At 47.0% G+C, this 20143-nt stretch overlaps 1 protein-coding gene across 3 annotated transcripts; it reads right to left on the bottom strand.

The window, feature by feature from the left end:
* Positions 1-1265: 1265 nt before the first annotated feature.
* On the bottom strand, positions 1266-19650 carry Endou (endonuclease, poly(U) specific). Of its 3 annotated transcripts, none has more exons than XM_026400672.2 (10): positions 19596-19650; positions 14251-14384; positions 11315-11363; positions 10736-10873; positions 10134-10305; positions 9571-9770; positions 3836-3949; positions 3099-3205; positions 2259-2401; positions 1266-1398 (listed from the first exon to the last, which is right to left on the bottom strand). In XM_026400672.2, exons 1-10 carry the CDS (start codon positions 19648-19650, stop codon positions 1278-1280), a joined length of 1233 nt encoding a protein of 410 aa, XP_026256457.2. In that variant the 3' UTR covers positions 1266-1277. The 3 variants fall into 3 exon arrangements, with proteins under 3 accessions (XP_026256457.2, XP_026256456.2, XP_026256459.2); XM_026400671.2 differs by having other exon boundaries at positions 11315-11368; positions 14262-14384; XM_026400674.2 differs by lacking the exons at positions 11315-11363; positions 14251-14384.
* Between the last annotated feature and the right edge of the window lie 493 nt (positions 19651-20143).

Raw genomic sequence — 20143 nt, 5'->3', positions numbered from 1 at the left:
GAGCCAATAGTCGCCCACCACTCACCTCCCCGTTGTCTGCTTGTGATGCTCTTTCCATGTTTCACATTGCACCTGGAAGATTTCTCTCCCTCTCTTAGTTAGAGGGACTTGGTGAGCCTTCAAGCACTTCACCCAGATACCACTTTCCCCTGCAAGGACTTGAAAGGAGGAGTATCATTCCCAGCCCTGCTCCAGGGAAAATGCAGGGAGACCAACAGTCAAGGGATCCATAAACAAAGAAGAAACACATTTATGTTTTTTTTTAATAACTTTAATTGGAGACCTGACCTCTCTAAGTCAGGGAGCAGGACTGACTCTGTGGAGCCCCATCTGACTCCAAGCAGGCCCAGGGGAGAAAAGCACCACTGTGGTGGAGATAGGGAGCAGTCTCCCTGGTCTCCCATCTAGAGTGATTCAAAATATTGCAGCTGGCTAAGCCTTAATAGAGAATAAGTTATAGTTGCCTTTCTTTTTCTGATGCTAAATCTTCCTCCTCTTATGGAAATTCTATTTTAAAAAACTATTTGGGATCAAAACATAAGAGTGCAGATGCACTAAACATCTATAATCAGGAAGCTTCTGGAAACAGATACTGAGTTGACCACAAAACACTCAGGCCTGGGGAAGCAACCAACCATTACCCTGCTCTGTTCAATGACAGAGTTCTCCCAGACTCTGTTCCAAAAGGATCTTACTGTACAAAAGACCAAAGGCCCTCTGGTTGGTTTCTGTGGCCTGACTTCTTTGAGGCCCCTGACACAGAGCCAAACTGCAGTTTGCAGAGCTGTAAACAATAACAGCCATTATAGTAATCTTATATTTCTATTAGCAGTTCTTCCTAAGAACATTTGAAAACACCTCAGTAAATGTATTATCAGGTTTGTCCTCTCGCCAACCCCCAAAACAGGAAAAGGGGTAGACCTCTTCCCATTGTGTTAGAGGGAAGCAGGAGGCACTGTGAGGCCAGAGGACTTGCTCACAGTTCCACCATGCATCAGAGCAAGGAACCATCAAGGCCCTCCACCTCCTCCACCTGGACTTTGTTTCTTAGTCGATATTGTTAAAATACTGAATGACAAATGTTTGACTGCTTCTCTGCATTTTCTAATTTGTTTCTTTCCTCCTATATAGGCATTTTTGGTTTCGGGGTTCTGTTTCACTGATGTGGGATTTCCTCCCAGCCTCCTCCCTCCTTTTTCCAGTCCAGAGTAGATAGCACCTCAGTCCTGCAAGAGCCCTCCCTGCCCTCATGGCCCTTTCTGGCTCAAAGTTCTGTCCTAATGGGTGGAAGACACCACGTAGGCCGTGGCAATGTACTTCTTGCCATTTCCATAGGTAGTCTTGTCCCAGGGATAGGTCTGGATAGCCAAGGGATATCCACCCAGGCTTAACTGGCACCTGTGGGGAAAGATCATGAAATCAGAGGAGCCCACCACTCCACCCTGCCTCTTTCCCCCAGGCTGCAAGGATCCAGCCCCCCCAAAAAGGGGGGGGGCTCTGTCCTTTATGACAGAGCTGCCACAGATTTCTGCAGCCACTGAGCATCTGGACCTTATTTTCTGTCTTCGGAAAGAGGAGTTTTCCTTATCCTTCCCAGAGCAATATTTTAAAATCCCAGATTCTAGAACTGAAGTTCTCAGAATGAATATTTGTTTCATCTTTCAGAAGCATAGAACCCTGCCAGGTGGTGGCGCACACCTATAATTCCAGTGACTCGTGAGGTTGAGGCAAGAAGATTGCAAGTTGAGGCCAATCTCAGCAACTTACAAGACCTTGTCTCAAAATAAAATGTAAAAAGAGGATGTGGTGGGTGGCTCAGTAGTAGAGCACTCCTTGATTCAAACTCAGTACTAAAAAAAAAAAAATTAAAAACTTAAAAGAAAAATTTAAATAGTAGAACCCAAAGTCTCCAACTGATACAGAACAGGAAGGCCAGTTGTTACCAACTGTTCTGTTTCCCTCAAACAGCCTCAAGAACAAAAATAGAGGCTCAGAGTCCCCAAGACAACCTATTTCTAACTTCTTTGAATAGTAAGATCCTGCATAAAATTTCACTTGAGGGGAAAGAAGGGAGATGGTTCTACAGCTAAGATGAAGTTTGGCAGCCTCCAATCTAATCTAACCACTGCTCGAGGGATAAAATGGAGGCACAGCACAATGATCTGTCCAAGCCCTCTCAGCCCCTGAGTGGCAGACTCCAGATCTCTGACTACAGCCGGAGGTCTGTGCCCCAGTACTGTGGCTGGCCCAGTACTTACACTTTGCCTGGCCGGGCAATGAAGCACAAGGAGTAGAGTGCAAACTCAAACTCAGGGCTGCTGCCAATGAAAGCTGAGCCCACTTCCTTATAGTAGCCATCCCAGTTAAACTGCATCGCTAACACGTCAGGGTAGGAATCCCACTGCAAAGAGAAGGGCAGGAAAGGGGGTTTGGTGAAGGCCACAGAGTAGCATTAGAGAGGTGCCAAATGCCAACAGTTGGCCAGTAGTTGTTGAAGGTCCATGAGGAGCCTTCAGGGAGACTGGCTTCCTTAAGTAGAAGTACCTGAGCCCTACTCAGATCCTCTGTGTAGCGTTGACAGTGCCAAGGAGGTCAGAGTCAGCAGCCATAAGACCCAGACCAGAATGCCAGGGATGCAATTGTTCCTTATTGCCCCTGTACCTGGAAGAGGATGGTTCATTGCCCCCAAATTATTTGCTGGTGCAGGACAGCAAAGGTTTCTTTTTTGTAAATTGTATGGAGTTTAGCTCAGACTATCCAGGTTCAAACTCTCAGCCACATTTGAAGGACATATGGGGGAGGGGGCAAGGCAGATAATTGTATGTCATTGGTTCTTCTCCCTCAATATCCTCCTCTGACCTCAACCTCCCACCCAGATATGGTGTCCTCTGCCCTCTGACCATGCAGTTCTGGAGCCTTCCCTGGAAGGGAATACCATCTCTTGGGTGGCTAAACTTGCTTTCCAGCAAAGGAGGACACCACGTTCATAATCCCCACTGGGCTGCAGATGAGTTAGGGGGAGGAACAAGTCTGACTGTTCCAAACACAAGGATAGAAAGTGTAGCCACCAACAGGGCTTTTCCAGCACAGGTACTCACAGGTCCATCATAGTTATGGCTGTAATAGTCAACCAGGCCCTCCTTCTCCTGCAGGTAGAAGCGGATCCAGTTATGGAAGCCAGTGACCTTGCCCTTTTTGATTTCACCTATAAAACAGAGCACAAGGTAAGTGGTCTGGGCTTCTGGAACCATCCTGTCCCTCCAGTCTCCTTTCTCTCACCCTACACCAAGGCTGCCTCCTTCTCCGGGATCTGAATGTTCACCAGCTCAGTCCCTTACCTCACTCCCCAGAGTCCCTCACATCCCTGTCCTCTCCTCTCGGTTCAGCCAGAATGATTCTTCCCCCTCGCTGATACTAGAGACCACTCTGGAATATTCTTCTCAGCTGTTTCTCCAGGAGCAAGCCTGGCCTGGTGGGAGCCTTATGGGACAGGGCAGTGGGGAACAGACTGTGAACCTCGCAGGAAGCAGCTGACCAAGCTCTGGAAGCAAAGGAGTGCTCAGAGGCTAACTACCTTGCCCTCAAACACTTGTTCATTCCAGATGTACCCCCTTGAGAGCTCCAGTATCTGGTCTTCTTTCCCTCTTAGGTACTCGAGAGAGACTATCCCTCAAAATAGCTTCTCAGACCCGTCCCTCTTGACCTAATAGTAGACATGTCCCTCCCTGCCAGCCAACTTGGCTGTGTATTCTTCAGGGTCAGGGCTGCCCTGATCCTGAGTGAAGTCATTCCTTTTCACCCCTTCCACTCTTCCTTTCTAAGCAGGGTGCCCCACCTGAGAAGACATGTTCAAAGCCACTGGAGTCCGCCTCTTCATTGCCTCTTGAATAGAGCCCAAACCACATATTCTTCAAGTCGTCAACGAATTCTTGTTCTGAGCCATAGCGGTCTGCAGAGAGGAACACAGAGGATGTTGGAGAGGGGAAGAGAGGTCGGGTCCTGGGAAACAGAAAAGGGCCACCTGCTTCAGGACATCAAGAGAGACATGGGGGCGCTGGGGTTGTGGCTTGGCAGTAGAGTGCTTGCCTAGCATGTGTGAAGCACTGGGTTCAATCCTCAGCACCACATAAAAATAAATAAAATAAAGGTATTGTGTCCATCTAGTCCATCTACAACTAAAAATATTTTTTTTAAAAAAAAGAGGAGAGACATGGGTTCAATCAATCAACAAATGTGTTCGACTGCCCATTTAGCAATGATAAGCAGGACACCCACTGTGTGCTAGGCCCAGACCTAAAGGCTGAGGTTTCAGCAGAGAAAAATGAGGACAGGGTCTCTATCTTTAGAGTTTACATTACAGAGAGGGAGATAAATAAACAAACATGGAAACACTAAAGAAATCATGTGATTTCAGGCAAGTGCTAAGAAGACACTGGAGTAGCCTATGATGACTAGCTAGATGGGGTTGGAGTGCTGTTTTGAAGTGTCCCCCCCAAAAAAAAAATATGTTAGGAATACCCACTGTGACATGATTAAGAGGTAGGATCTTAAAATTCTGCTCCATTTGTATGCAATGAATCGAAGAGCTTTCTACTGTCACGTAAAACTGATTAGAACTAATAAATTTAAAATAAAAAACTGTGGGATCTTTAAGAGGTGATTATGCCAGGAGGGTTCTATCCTCATGAATGGATTAATGTCATTTTCACAGAAGGGGTTTCCTTATCGAATGGATGGTTTCCTTAAAAAAAAAAAAAGAAAAGAAAAGAAAAAGAAAAAACAAGTTTGGCCTTCTTTTGCCTTTTTCTCACTTTCTTTGTCTCTGCCTTCTGCCATGGGGTGACGCAGCAAGAAGGCCATCATTAGATACAGTCCTGCGATCTTGGACTTCCCAGCCTCCAGAACCACAAGTCAATAAATTTCTGATCATTATAAATTGCCCAGTCTGTGGTATTCTGTTCTAGCAGCATAAAACATACTAAGACAGAGGACTTCTGAAAAGGAAGACCAGAAAAACCTTTTTGAGAAAGTAGCACTAATCAAGAGACCTGAAGGTTAAGGAGTTCACCACACAAACATCTGGGAAAAAGAAAAGGGAACTGTAAGTGCCAAGGCTCCAGGTGGAGAGAGTTTATGTTCAAAGAACTGAAAGAAGTTCACTGTGGCTGGAGCAAAGTAATCAGGAGGAGAGGGGGCCTGAGAGGTAGGCAGGGACCAGATCCTTTAAGCCATGGCAAGAAGGCCAGATCCCAATCAAATAGTAATAATAACAAAAATATCTTAGATTGATTGAGGACTTTATGTGTGCCCAGCACCATTTTAAAGGGCTTCGTATAATGATATTGAATCCTCAAGCCAGGTGCATTGGTGCATGCCTGTAATCCCAGTGGCTCAGGTGGCTGAGGCAGGAGAATCATGAGTTCAAAGCCAGCCTCAGCAATTTAGCAAGGCCTTAAGTAACTCATTGAGGCCCTGTCTCTAAATAAAATATTACAAAAGGCTGGGGATGTGGCTCAATGGTTAAGTGCCCCTGGGTTCAATCCCTGGTACCAAAATAATAATAATAATAATAATAATAATTATTATTATTATTATTATTATTATTATTCCTCACATTGAATCTTCACATTAGTACTAGCCTCATTAATAAGAAAGGTACTAATTATTTCCAATTTAGAGAAGTGTAAACTGAAGCAGACATAGGTTATGAAACCAAGGCCAGATGGCATAACTCATAAGAGGTAGACACAGCACTCAAACCTACACAGCCTAGCTCCACAGACCTATCTCTAAACAACTCTACAGCTTTGGGCAGTAGAGAGACACTGGGGTGTTATGGTTTGAAGATGAGATGTACCCCAAAAGCTCCTGTGTTAATGCAGGAATATTCAGCAGTGAACTGATTAGATGAGGATATCTGTAACCTAATTGGCCCATTCTAGTTTGAGTAGATTGACTGGGTGGTAGCTATAAGCATGTGGGATATGGCTGAAGGAGGTGGGTCACTGAGGTCATACCCTGGAAGGGTGCATTTTCTCTGTGGCCCCTTTCCCTCATCCCTTTCTCTCTGCTCTCTAGCTGCCAGTAGTGGAGCAGTGCTCCTCCGCCTCTCCCTTCCACCATGGTCTTCTGGACATAAAGCAATGGACTTACCCACCGAGGACTGAACCTCTAAAACCATGAGCCAAAATGAAGTTTTCCTCCGCTGAGTTGTTCTTGTCGGGTATTTTGGTCAGAGCAACACAAAACTGACTAACACAGAAGGAATTTGGGCAGAGAAATTATGTGATAAGAGCTTTGCTTTTAAAAGATCATTCTGATTGCCTAAGTAAAAAGGTCAATGCAGTTTTAAGAGTGGAAGTAGAGAGGCCAATTTTGAAGCTAATGCTATCCAGATGAGCAGTTGGAGATGGTGTACACTAAGTGGTCGTTGAGGAGAAGGTGTTATGGCTTAGATTTGAAGGGTTCCCCCAAAAGTTCATGTGTGAGACAATGCAAGAAAGTTTAGAGGTGAAATGATTGGGTTATGAGAGCCTTCACCTAATTAATCAGTGTGTTGATCAACTTGAATGGATTAACTAGGTGGATAGTGGCTCTAGGCCCGTAGGGTGTGACTGCAGGAGGTGGGTCACTGGGGGTGTGATTTTAGGGTTTACATTTAGTGAGTGAGAGCTCTCTCTGATTCCTGATTGTCCTGTCCTGAGATGCTCTCATCCTCCACACCTTTCTGCCATGATGTGCAGCAGCAATGGCGCCAGCCATCTATGGACTGAGACCTCTGAAACTGTGAACCCCAAATAAACTCTTCCTCCCCTACATTGTTCTTGTCAGATGTTTTGTTCATAGCAGTGAAACTGCTGACTAAAACAGAAGGGATAAGAAGCAGATCTGGGATATATTTTGAAGGTGGGATTTATGGATGTTACTGATGGAGGAGATGACAGTGGAAAGCGGTGGGGGGGAAAGAATCCAATCTAACTCCTGGGTTTGGGCCTGAACAGCTAGATAGATTCTGTTGTCATTTATGAGATGGGAAAGACCCAAGGTGAAGCAGGTCAAGAGGAAGAGTGAGAACTGTGAGTTCTCTTTACACTAAATTTTGTGTAGATACCAGATAGATAGCCAAGTGAAGATGTTGAAATGGCCATTGGGGAAAAAAAGGGAAAGGTGAGGACTGGAGATTTAAATCAGAGAGTCATCAAATACTGTTTATGGCCCAGAATTGTGTCTAGAGGATCCAAAAGGAGACACCAGGAATATTCTCTTCCTTTCAAGGACTTAAATGCAGTTGGAAAATAAGATTGAATACATAAAAAAATAATAATAACAGAGTAGTTTCACAAGCTGAATAGTTGCCCTTACTAGCACTTACTTGGGGCCAAATTTTCCACTGGTGCTTTACAAATATTAATCCTCAAAGACATCATTTCACAGATGAGACTCAGCAAGGTAAATAACTTGCTCAGGAGTCTTAGTTCATTTTCGATTGCTATAACTAAACACCTGAGACTCCATAGTTTATAAAGAGTAGAGGTTTAGTTTGCTCATAGTTCCGGAGTCTAGGAAGTCCAACATCTAGGTGCTTGCATCTGGTGAATACCTTCTTGTTGAATCATAATATGGTAAAAGGCATCACAGGGCAAGACAGAGCAAGTACACCAGAGAGAACTCACTTTTATAACAGAGCTACTCCTTGGACAATCCATTAATCCATTAACTGATTATTCATGAGGGCAATCCCCCAAGACCCAATTGCTTCGCACAACTCTCATATCCAATTACCATTAATATATAATATTAGGAATTAAGTTTCCAGCATATGAAATTTGGAGGACATGTTCAAACTGTAGCACGAGAGTCATACCACTAGTCAGTATCAGATCCAGGAGAAAACCAAGTCTCTCTGGCCCTAGGTTATTCTGGGTCATAGCCTAATCTCTCAGTCTCCAAAGGGATGCTGAAAGCCAGCAAAACTGAAGCAATTGAAATCTTCATAGAGGTGGTGAGACCTGGCAAGAACCTAAAGAATAAAGAATAAAGGCTGGGCATGGTGGTGCAAACCTATAATTCCAGCAGCTTGGGAGTCTCAGGGAGGAGGATCGCAAGTTCGAGGCCAACCTCAGCAACTTAGACCCTAAGCAAATTAGCAAGAATCATCTTTAAAAATAAATAAATAAAAATAAAAAGGAGTAGAGATATGGCTCATTGGTTGAGCACCCCTGGGTTCAATCCCCAGTAGTAAAAAAAAAAAAAAAAAAAAAAAAAAAGTGGCATTTGGACAAGGAGGGAAAGAGAAATGAGAAAAGGTGAGTAATGAAGAGCCTGGCCTCATATTGGAACCAAGGTTCCTGAGCCAGCTCTGCTTCCAACTCCTTTGTGGCCTGGGTCCCATCTAGCCTGGCTGGGCCTCCATTTCTCTCACTGAAAAGCCGTCGGCTCACTCCACTCTCATGCGTTTAGCACAGAGAGAACACCAGGGGGCGGCCCAGGACTGCATCGTCTCATGGAACCACTCCTGTGTCACCTAAAAACAGCAGAGCTGTGGAGGCCATCCCACAGCCAGTGAGAGGAGACCTGGACAGCGCCACCCCTGAGACAAAGCCCAGCTGCCTGGAATTCGGGGAAGGAATCTGGAGGACACTGACAAACACAACCCGAGCCAAAAAGTCCTGCTGTCAAACCTTTTTTGGTCTGACTTGAATGTATCTGTATCTGGAGACATTCCGACCAGAACTCTTCCCGGTAGGACATCCTCTCTGAACCTTTGTTGATTTTCTGTAGCTGTTCTCCACAAAAAGAAGAAGAAGAAGAAGAAGAAGAAGAAGAAGAAGAAGAAGAAGAAGAAGAAGAAGAAGAAGTAGTAGTAGTAGTAGTAGTAGTAGTAGTAGTAGTAGTAGTAGTAAGCCAAGCCCTTCCTGGATTTAGTGCAGAAAAGGCAAAAGAGTTGGGGACTATATCTGCCTGATCCATAAAGCGACTTGGATCCATAGAGGTGGCTGAGAAGTGCCCCTGGGTGGGGGAGTCTCATAACCCTGCAGAGGACCCTGAGACTGAAGCAGAGGCTGAGGGATCCACAAGGCTGCTAACATTCAGTCAAAAGATGGGGTGACCCAGGTATGGTAGCACACAACTGTGATCTCATCTATTTGGGAGACTAAGGCAGGAGGATCGCAAAATTGAGTTCAGGCTTCACGACTTACCAAGATCCTGTCTCAAAATAAAGTGAAAAGGACTGGGGACGTAACTCAGTGGTAGAGCACTTGCCTAGCATGCCCTGGGTTCAATCCCTAGCATAGAAGGAGAAGAAGGGGAAGAAGAGGAAAAAGGAGGTGGATCTCCAAGCCAAACAGAGGATTCTGCAGCCCCCAGTAGGGTCCATCATCTCTCCATGACTCCCCTCTGGCCTTATCTCTGTCCCTCCCAGGTGTGCACTGGCCTCTGTGTGGTCCTCTGCTTCCTCACCTGCTCTCCCAATGCCCCATTGTGCAGCCCTCAGAGGTGTCTGGCTCTCCTGCAGACAGACCCGCATCCTCAACAGTGCCTCGTGGGGCCTGGGAATGGCTCACTCACTCTGGTGATGGAGAAAGCTGAAGAGCTCCTGCATGACTGCTGTCTTCATGATCTCTCTGAGGAAGACACCCTGTTCGGCCAGCTGCTGGGCATTGAAGTGCTCCCCATGGCCCGTCGCCCGCTGGTAGTTGTTGAGCAGGTTAATGAAGGCTGCATAAGTGGGCTTGGAGAACAGCTGCTCATTGACATAGGTGAAGAGCCTGGGGCAGGAGGAGGGACACCCACAGAGGGGCCTGAACATGCAGCAAAAACTCTTCCAGAAACTTCCAGAGAGCCCAGGGGCAGCACATGAGGATTGGAGGGGGACTTCAGGTACTCTTGAAGGTTATGCATGAAGCCACTTTTATTCCACTCCGTCTCCTAGAAGATCTTCCCTGTCCTCAACCCAATTCCAGAAACCCTCCCAAGTGTATACCCACAGTCCCTCAATGAGGCCTTTCCTTGTCTCTGAAGAACTATTTTTCCCCTCTCCCTTTCCTCCTGCCTGATTTGAGGAGAAAAGAGTAGGAGCATCAAAGAAGGAAGGATTGAGGAGAGACTCTGTGGGGACCAGGGGGACTCACGGCTCTGGGCAGCGATCCACTTGGTCTCCCGTCTCTGAAGGGGAGATGCGGTTTTGACTGTTGAGAACGATGTCTTCCTTCTGGGCTTTGTTGGTGTCTGCCTTGTAGATCTTCTCAGAGATGCTCTGAAGCTCCTCTTTGGTTATGGCATCGCTGCTGTGGGAGAAGCCCTCTGGGAGGAATTGAGGAAGGGGTGATTTCAGGACCAGAGGGAAGGCAAGACAGGCAAACGTCTGTGTGCATCCCCTCCTGAGCACCTTGGAGAAGCCTGCAGGAGGTGGTTGGAGGGCAGGGGCCTAAGGACCCCTTAAAATCAACCCATGTCGTTGCCATGAATGTCCACAGAATGTCCACCCTGCCCCTTCCCTCTAGGAAGATTCTCAAACTGGTGCCAGGCATCAGAATCACCCAGAAGACTTGTTAAAACAGAGTGGTGAGTTCACCCCCAAAGTTTCTATCAATAAGTCTGGGGTGAGACCCTAGCGTTTGCGTTTCTTATAGATTCTCAGATGCTGGTGCTGCTGGTCCAGGGACCACACTTTGAAAACCACTGCGTGAGAGTCCTTGTGTCATCTGGGGCTAGGCGGAGGGAGCAGACTGACCGTGGTCGCCACACAGGCTCTCGAAATCCTGGCAGCAGTTCCCAAACTCTTGGCAGCGGTCATTGCAGTGGCAGGGGTGGTGCTTGTCGAAGGCTTCGCGGCAGCGGCCCTGGCAAGAGCTGGGTGCCGAGTACAAGCCTGAGAGCCGAGGAGAGGCGAGTCCCCATCTGACCGCTAGAGGGCGAGCCGAGCGCCCGTGCCGCCCCCTCCCTCCCCGCCGGCTCCTGATCCTCCTCACTAGGTCTCCAGGGAAGGAAAACAAACAGGTCCAGTTCCTGCACACCCTTCACAGTCAGGAAGTCCTTTCTGATGCTGAACTTTATTTTCTGGCCTGTTGTTTTTATAATCTTCCCACTCTAAAAATAAAACCTCTTCCACTTCCCTCCCCAGGCCTCGGACTCTTTCCTGGTTACCCCTCCCCTTCCCTGGCAACAGGCCCCTCTCCCTCTGAGGCTAGGAGTCCTGCCAACCTCTCTCTTCTAGCCAGGCCTGGCCCTTAGGCCTGGCCGAGCCCTCCCCACATCGCCCCTGGTGTCCCATCTTTATCCTGAAGGGTCGCATTTGGGAAGGCAGGCTCACTATTATCCGGGGCCTCTTCTTCCAGCTCCAAGAATGCCTCTGGCTCCTCCTTGGCTGCAATTAGAAAAATAAAGTTACCAGCCATCCCTAAGGACTTCCATCCCTTGCTGGGCATGGTGGGCCATTCCTGTAATCCCCACGACTTGGGAGGCTGAGGTGGGAGGCTCACCATCTCTAGGACAGTCTGGGCAACTTAAGGAGACCCTCAGCAACTTAACCAGACTGTGTCTCAAAATATAAAAAAAAGGACTGAGGGTGCTCAGTGGTAAAGCAACCCTGGGTTCAATCCCCAATACCTAAACACACACACACACACACACACACACACACACACACGAAGAAAAATATTTCCCTCCCCCTTTTTTCCTGGTTCTGAAGTCTCCCAGCCTCAGGGACAACCATGTGCACTGGAAGCAGATAGTAAACAAAGGCTGCAGTACAAAGGACTAGACCCACATCAAAGAGGATGAAAACTGCATTTCCAGTGGAAGGAGTTTATTGAAAACTGTTATCAAAAAAACTAAAATAAGCTGGGCACCGTGGGGTAGCCCTGTCATCCCAGTGGCTTGGGAGGCTAAGGCAGGAGGATTGCAAAGTTCAAAGCCAGCCTCAGCAAATGCAAGGCCCTAAACAACTCAGTGAGACCCTGTCTCTAAATAAAATACAAAATAGGGCTGGGGATGGGGCTCAGTTCAAGTACTCCTGAGTCCAATCCCCAGTACCAAAACCAAAAAGCTGTTTGCAGGAAAAACATGTTCAGGAAAGCACTGCTGCAACCTGAGTGACCACCTCCTGTGCTCTGGGAGAGGAGGGTGTGGTGGGAGTGGGGGGGAGAGGAAGGAATGTTCCCAGGAATCTGAGCTCCTCTACCATCACACCTAGAATAGCCCACCTCCACAGCTGTCCCAAAGAAACAGCCATGGTACAGAGTGACTCAGAAGCTTTTAGTGAGGCTGCTGGATAGGATTGTGATATCACAATCAGAACCACTAGTCAGGTTATTTGCTCAGTCAACAAATGTCTTCTGATCTCTTACTTTGTGCCAGGCTGTGTTCTAAGTGTTAGAAATCCGTAAACTGTTCTGGGGATATAGCATGCACAAGGCCCTGGGTTCAATCCCCAGCACCACCAAAAAAATCAACAAAACAAAACAAAACAAAAACACACACACACACAATATAAACAAAACTGAATCTATATCAAATCAAAGACCAAAAAAAGGGCTGGGGCTGTAGCTCAGTTGTAGAGCATTTGCCTGGCACATAAAAATAAATAAAATGAAGGCATGTGTCCATCTACTAATAAAAATACTTTTTTTTTTAAGAAAAGAAAAGAAATCCATAAACTCCTTAATTCAGCCACAGTTGATATTCATAGACTTTTGTGAGCTGAGCTGGAGTTACATCATTTACAATATTTTTTTCCTGTAGGAAAGAGGTTCTGAGTTGCAAATCAGAAACTTAGAGATGAAGTGTTTCCAAGGCTGGGTATGGCTACTATCTTGGAGTGTCGGTATGAGCAGGCCTTCCTATGTCTGCTGAATGAAAGAAAGGAGAGGGCACAGAGGCAGCAGAAAATAATGGGCTCTGATTCTGGCTCTGAGCACTGGGTTGGTGTTTTTGTGTAAATTGAATAAAGGGTCCGTGTGAGTGGAAGCAGTACCGTGAACACACAGCTGGTCAGCAGATACTACCTTTGGGCAAATTAGGAAAGGCTCAACTTTCTCTCAGCAGATATAGGTCTGCACCAGAGCACACAACTTGGTGAGAAGGGTACATATTAAATTTTAGGCCACTCAGCCAGGTGCCTTGTGCATTGGACAATCTGTACAACCAGATGTGGTATTTTGCCGACCATTACCTTCTATGGTTTCCTTGATCATGGTTTCCTTGATCATGTGTTCCAAACTGGGAGTTAGGGCACATGATTTGACAATGAATTCAGCAAGTCTTCATGTCACAAAGCAAAAGATCATTACCTAAGAGTTTGTTAAATTGCAAGCATCTGAAAAAGAAGACTATTCAAAAATGATTGTTCAAAAACTATTCACTTAGCCGGGCCTGGTGATGTACACCTGTAATCTCAACTACTTGGAAGGCTGAGGCAGAAGGATTGCAAGTTCAAGGTCAACATCTGCAATTTAGCAAAACCCTAAGCAACTTAACGAGACTCTGTCTCAAAATAAAAGTTAAAAGGGCTGGGTTAAGTGGCTCTGGGTTCAACCCCCAACACCAAAATAATAATAATAATAATTATTATTATTATTATTATTATTATTATTATTCATTTAAGGCTGAATCATGGGAACAGTGGAGGAACAATTGCCTTTGCAGGTAGTGCATGTCCTGTTTTAATCAGTAGTCTGAGAATAAAAGTTTGAAGATGTGGCTGCTCTGTCCGCTCATTAGAAGAGAGGGGTGCATTGTGACAGTCACAATGACACCTGCAGCATTCCTGGTGGCAAACAGATGGTGAGAGCTCATTGCCATTTTTATAATTTTGTGATTTAAGGTGTTGAATAGGGTCTGAGCATGTAGCTCATTGTTACAGTGCTTGCTTAAGGTTCACAAGACTCTGGGTTCATCCCCAGCACCAAGAAACAAAAAAGAAAGAAAAAAAAAGTATTGAATAACAATTGGTAATGTCACGATGCTAAAATAGAGTTTTACCATTTTGCACAAACTTTCATGATATTGTTAATCCTGATCATTCAGATATTCCAGGTAAATGGCATCTACCATATTTTAGATTGGGGACTTCTTAGAAAACCTGAGACAAGTGATAGCCAAATACCTGCCCCCTGGCCCTGCCCCTTCCCCTCAGTGCACTCATCACCCCCCCCCACCCCCAGCCCTGAGCCCTGAGCCAGACTGCTGCACACCCAGGTCAGTGACCCCTTAGGCAGACTGGACTTGAACCCTGGTCCTGCCTTCCACAGGAGCCTCACCAGTACACAGATGTTTGTAGTCTTCACAGCAGTCCCCGTGACGGGAACACCGGCGGTCACATTGGCAAGCAGCATCTCGGTTAAACTTCTCATTACAGCGAGATGCACATGATTCCAGGTTTCCTGGGGGCAGTAAATATTACAGGCTCAGCTCTCTGGGGATCCTATACTCCTCCTAAGGGTGCTCCCTGAGGGAGAGTTCACAGACAAGGATAGGGGGGGCCCCCCTGGTAGGTACAGTTATTGCTATCTGCAGGAAAGAAGCACATCCAGATCCTTCCATGCGCAGCATAAGCCTCCTCCTAGCACCGGCCAGATGCTACAGGGCTCATAGCACTGACCAGACTCAAACGCCTTTTGGGGTAAGACCTGTGACATACACAAGAAAAGGAGCAGATATGAGGCCAGAGGAAGAGTTACAGACTGTGAGAAATGAGTGATGCCCTATCTGAAATTCGCATCCATTTCTCAGTTCACCCAACTGCAACTTGGTGTTACCAGAGGCTCCTGATTTTCAAGAGAAACCTTTTTTTTTTTTTTTTAACTGACGTTAAGCAAGGGACTGCTTAACCACTGAGTCACATCCCCAGCCCTTTTTTAAAAAATTATTTAGAGACAGGGTCTCGCTGAGTTGCTTAGGGCCTTGCTAAGTTGCTGAGGCTGGCTTTGAACTCATAATCCTCCTGCCTCAGCCTCCCAATCAGCTGGGATTGTAGGCATGTGCCATCGCATCCAGATGGAACCTTCATCTTTATGTGAAAATTTGCCAGTTTTTAAAACTTCAGGCAGTCCCATGAAAAGGTCTGTGGACTGGACATGGCCCACTGGCCACCATTCACCAGTCACGTAAAAGGGAAATAACTGTGTTCCAGTGGTGTCCCCTACCCTTTTCCCTCTGACCTACCCCCTTGTTCCCATCCTGTTCCTTTTATGCTCTTTGATTCTGGTTCTTCCCTCTGCCCCAGTCTGGTCTTGGTGGCATCCACTTGTCCCCTGTGTCATATCTTTCTATTCCTTCCAGTCTTTGGAATGCATTCAGATGAGTTTAGGCTCAGGGTGGTGAATGAGGCGTTGTGGGTGAGAATGGGGCTTTGGACAGGATCCTGTTCTGTAACCACAGGCCGCATCCCTCACTCCCGCCAAATGGTTCATGGTTCACAGAAGCAAGCTTCTGGTTACAAGGGGTGTAAAAAATATTGAAAGAAACAGTACAAATTCACTACCATTCTTTAAAAAAACAAAATAAAATAGAAAGCCCCACCACAAAGACAGTTCAGCAAAGACAGTGCCGATGAACGTCAGGAACAATTTCTTTCCACTCAGGGCTTTAAGGGCCACGACAGAGTCTGTTTCCATTTGACGTTCCTGAGGTTTAGATGTTGAGAATGCTGGGTTTAGGGGTCAGGCTGAGAGCGTTGCACAAAATGTCAAGATCAAAGTCAGAGTTACCATGAGCATCGGAATCATATCAGTGAGGAAACTGAAACCTAACTTGGTTTTAGTTCACAGTTGGAGTTAGGTTTCAATTAAGGGCTATAGCTAAGAAGTGCCCTTGTGTCAAATTTATTGATAAAGTAACAATTTTGTATTGATATTTGGATAAGGAATGGGGTGAGACTGAAGGTGATGTTTAGGGTTGACAAATGTATCAGGATTAGAAGAAGAGTAATAACTCCAGTTTGGAGCTTGGCTCTGGCTGGGATTCAACAGGGATCTAGCATGCATATTTAAGTCTGGCTTGGATTGGAGGTAAATATTAGGTAAATATTGGTAACTGTTTTGAATTATTGGATTTATACTGTGTCTAATGGGAGATGGCATAGCAGAGAGGTTGAGAACCTGTACCCTGCACCAAGTTGCTTAGGACTAGAATTCTAGTTTTGCTGCTTTCTAGCTATGTGATCTTGGGCAAGTTATTTAAATTTCTTTGCCTTGTTTCCTTATTTGTAAAAGTGGAGATATAGCTCAATAGTACAGCACTTGCCTAGCATGTGTGAAGTCGTGGTACTTAAAAACAAATAAATAATGAAGCTGGGCTCCTGTGGCACATGCCTGTAATCCCAGCAGCTCAGGAGGCTGAGGCAGGAGTTCAAAACCAGCCTCAACAACTTAGCAAGGCCCTAAGCAACTCAGTGAAATCCTGCCTCAAAATAAAAAAGGTATGGGGTGTGGCTCAGTGGTTAAGCAGCCCTGGTACCAAAAAAAAAAAAAAAAAAAAAAGGAAAGAAAGGTGATAAAATAGTGAAGCCTATCTCATAGAATATTTTTAAGAATTAAATGAAATAAAGGGGCACTATTTTATCATTTTAAAAAAAGAACTAAATGAAAGCCAGGTACATCAGCGTACATCTGTAATCCCAACTACTGAGGAGACTGAGACAGGAGGATCACATGTTCAAGGCAAGTCTGCAACTTAGTGAAACCCTGTCTCAAATAAAATATATAAGGCTAAGGTTATAAATAACTCAGTGGGAGAACACCCATGGATTCAAGCCCTAGTACGGTGACATTAATAATGAGGATAATTAAATGAGTTAAATTTTTTAAGGCACTTAGAACAATGCATGACACATAATACAGCCATGTATTTGTTAAGCAAATAAACAGGGGGAACATTCCATGCCCATCTTCAAGGTGGCAAGTGTTTAGACTGGCTGGAGTTATTGTCCTTGCACAGGGACCCTGCCCACATACTCCATCTAGCCGACTCCCTCCCCAGGTTCAGCTGGGCCAAGGGCTGTGCTGTCAGCACACACATGTTGCTCTTGGTTTCCTGGCTGACATAATCACGAGGAGTGTGTTTTCTTTACATTAGCGAGGTGACAGGTCAAGGTCAACTCAGGTCTTGAGACAACTTATTGTGTACAGGGCTTCCAAGGCATCCAGGAAGACAGGACTGTGGTCCAGGGAATTGTCCCTAAAAGAGACCAAGCTCCGGGGCCCCTTGTTCCTGCAAGCCCACAGGAACTCCTCTGGAATCTTAAATGATGCTTTTGGCACTTGAATGCAAAGGTCTTAAGGAGAAATTTTCATCCCAGGAGGAAGGCTCCGCCAGCGGCCCACTCGGTCAGCCTGGCAGTACACCCAGAATCCAAGGGAGAGAATGCCGATGAATCAGGGCAGTACTTTAATGGGCCAGATCAGCAGAGTGCAGGGAAGGAATTCACTCCATTCCAGCGCTGGCCCTGGTTGAGAAGGGCAACCAGGGAACAGTCAACTGTGGAGTGAGGAGAACTCCCCACCAAACTGCCTGGACTTTTTCCTGTCTGTTCGGGAGTAGCCCTAGTAAGAACCCCTCACCAAGGGGTCCTCGAATGTCTCTGTGAACTAGTTCTGCTTCAAGGTGACCTTGGGATGTGAAGGTGGAGGGCAGGGTGGGAGGGGCTTTTCTTCATAGACGCCTTGCTGTGCTGCTCTGGGGACACTCAGATGACCAGTCACCCAGACTACCCACTCCAGGGCACCCACCCCGCACCTCCTGTTGACACAGACGCTTTGTGTAAGCCTCACACCAAGCCAGGAGCCTGAATCACGGTCCAGCAGCTTTCCGCCCTGTCTCTCTGCCTCATCTCTGGCGCTTGCTTTTCTTCACTTTGGCCTCTCTTCTCTTGGTCCCGCATGCTCCCACCATTCCCCACAAAGAGCTCTGGTTCCCTCTCCCTCCATGAAGTCCTAAATTTCTCTTCACCTCTAAGACTTGAATACACCACAGCCTTTACTCCCTATCCCTGCATGGACACAGGGTCCCTATAGGCCTGCCCTCATTGCCTCTGATGGCTGGGGAGTCCCACTGTATGCCTCTTGGGGCTCCAGATGCTGTTTCCATGGAGACCTAGTCAGCCAAAAAAATCTTTATCCCCAGGACCAGCTTCGCAAGCTTCTGAAACAACCAAGGTCCTTGGCACACACCCAGCTCATTCGTGATGACCTGAGGCTGCCCCCCACTTCACCCAGTGATCCCCATTCTGGCATCCTGGTCCCAAGGTGTTGGGGTGGAAGAGACGTGAGCAGAGCCTCTTTCCTCCCATCTTCAGAGGCCTCACTGCTCCGGCTCCACTCACGCTTCCCCATCAGTCCCACAGCCAGTGTGATCACTGCCGGCCCCCAGCAGTCAGTTCTGAAGCAACTGCTGCCTTGCTCTCAGGGACATCCCCTGCGGACTGGATCTCTAGTGCCCTCTCCTGAGACTGAGATATCATGAGCCACCACACCAGGCCCAGGAACTCCCCTTTCTCCTCCATTACCAGCTGGCCTGAGGTTCCCAAACCCCCTAACCCTCTCCACCACGCAGGGCCAGGCAGAGTTGGGTCCTGGGCAGAGGTACACAGTCCCATCCAGTGTTGAGGGCCTGGGGCTTTTTCCTCCCAGGGTTTTCCATTCAGGCATCCCATGAGGGGACTCCTTATCCATAGCCTGATTGAAAATGCCCCCAAGAGTCAGTTCCTCCCAGAAATATTGATAATCACAAAGCTAACTGAAGTCAGATTCTCTGAGATCTCGCCTCTCCTTAGGTGTTTCTCCACATTATCTTATTTGATCCACACAGTCTTGTGCACGAGCAACCTGGGTGGGTGGAACGGGCATCAAGCTCTGACTCTTTCTCCTCCGGCAGAGGAGGATTCCACCCACACCTCTCAGATGGGCCTCCTCCCTCGACACTTCTCCCTCCCCACCCACTAACTACCAGTTCACACATCAGTAGCAGACCTTGGCATGGTTAGTAACAGCAAAGTGCTCTCTTCCTCCCTGGTGCCATCCCTTACACCGCTTGCAACTATAGGCCAGGCCCCTTCTCTACTCCTAAGCTCCCCTAACACTGGGACCAAAAGCCATTCCTCTGACCAGCCACACATGGGATATGACCCACCTTCAGGTCAGGGGCCCTTTGGGTAAAGCCCATCTCCTAAGGCTTTACCCACAGAAAGTTCACACCCTGATAACCTCACTGGCTCTCCAGGAGCAGTAGAGGGAATGACCGAGGACAGACAGTCAAGCCACCCAAATTCAGCAACCACAGCCCCAGTTTTACATCATCTAGTGGCCCCCAGAAGATATAATCTCTGTGAGATCCAAAATCTACCCCAACTACTGATGTTTGGAACTGATCCTTCTGGGTGTCCAGAAGGAGCCACCATGAAACGGGTCCATCATTCCTGCAACTTTCCCCAGAGACAGCGCCTGCACTCGACAGACCAAAAGTGCCGCGTGGCTCTAGGACAGAGTTGACCCTCCCTTGCCCCACTTCCCTCACCCACTGCCAAAATTCTCCAATCCTCTGTTCTTTAGGCAAGACCCTTACCACCAAACTCCCATGTTGAACAGACAACGACTTACCAGCCCAGGCCAGGCCACAGAGCACAGCCACCGTCAGGGGGACACAGGCCCTCATGGTGCCCAGTTGTAGGCCAACAGGGGACTGGCTATTGGACTTCCACTAGAGTCAAGGTGGATGTCACAACCCTCAGATGAGCCTGAGTACCCAGGATGATTCTTTTAAAGACATCAGGACTTGTGGATCTGGTGCATCCAGATTTGTCCAGGAAGAAAATGGGGAGGGAGGGATCCCAAATGGATGGGCGGTGGACAGAAGGTGGGGCCTCACTGCTGTTTGAAGCCAGAGAGAAGGTGATTAAGCAGGCAGTTAGTGCCAGATGTTTAGAACAGGTCATGCTGGCTGTTAGTAGCTGGGAAAATAGGCCAGATGAGCAGGCACAGCAAGATGGACCTAGTTCGGCAGGTTCTTTATCCAAACTAGGGACACCCATGGGCTATCTTTGAGTAACCCCCTAAATACTCACCCATCTGTGGTCACTTGTAACCATGAGGCTACAAGTCTAGGTTCAGATTCGGGCGATTAAAGAAACCTCTGCTTTTTATATGAT

The sequence above is a fragment of the Urocitellus parryii genome, chromosome 5, assembly GCF_045843805.1.
Source record: "Urocitellus parryii isolate mUroPar1 chromosome 5, mUroPar1.hap1, whole genome shotgun sequence".
Lineage (NCBI taxonomy): Eukaryota > Metazoa > Chordata > Mammalia > Rodentia > Sciuridae > Urocitellus > Urocitellus parryii.
This window is presented reverse-complemented; position numbering and strand designations above follow the sequence as displayed.

Coding starts and splice junctions, on each gene's coding strand:
- Endou (XM_026400672.2), bottom strand. CDS start 19,650: ATGAGGGCCTGTGTCCCCCTGACGGTGGCTGTGCTCTGTGGCCTGGCC. Junction 10,874..11,314: donor AGAAGAGGCCCCGGATAATA/GTGAGCCTGCCT, acceptor CTCGGCTCTCAG/GCTTGTACTCGGCACCCAGC. Junction 3,950..9,570: donor CAGCTTTCTCCATCACCAGA/GTGAGTGAGCCA, acceptor TCCTCTCTGCAG/ACCGCTATGGCTCAGAACAA.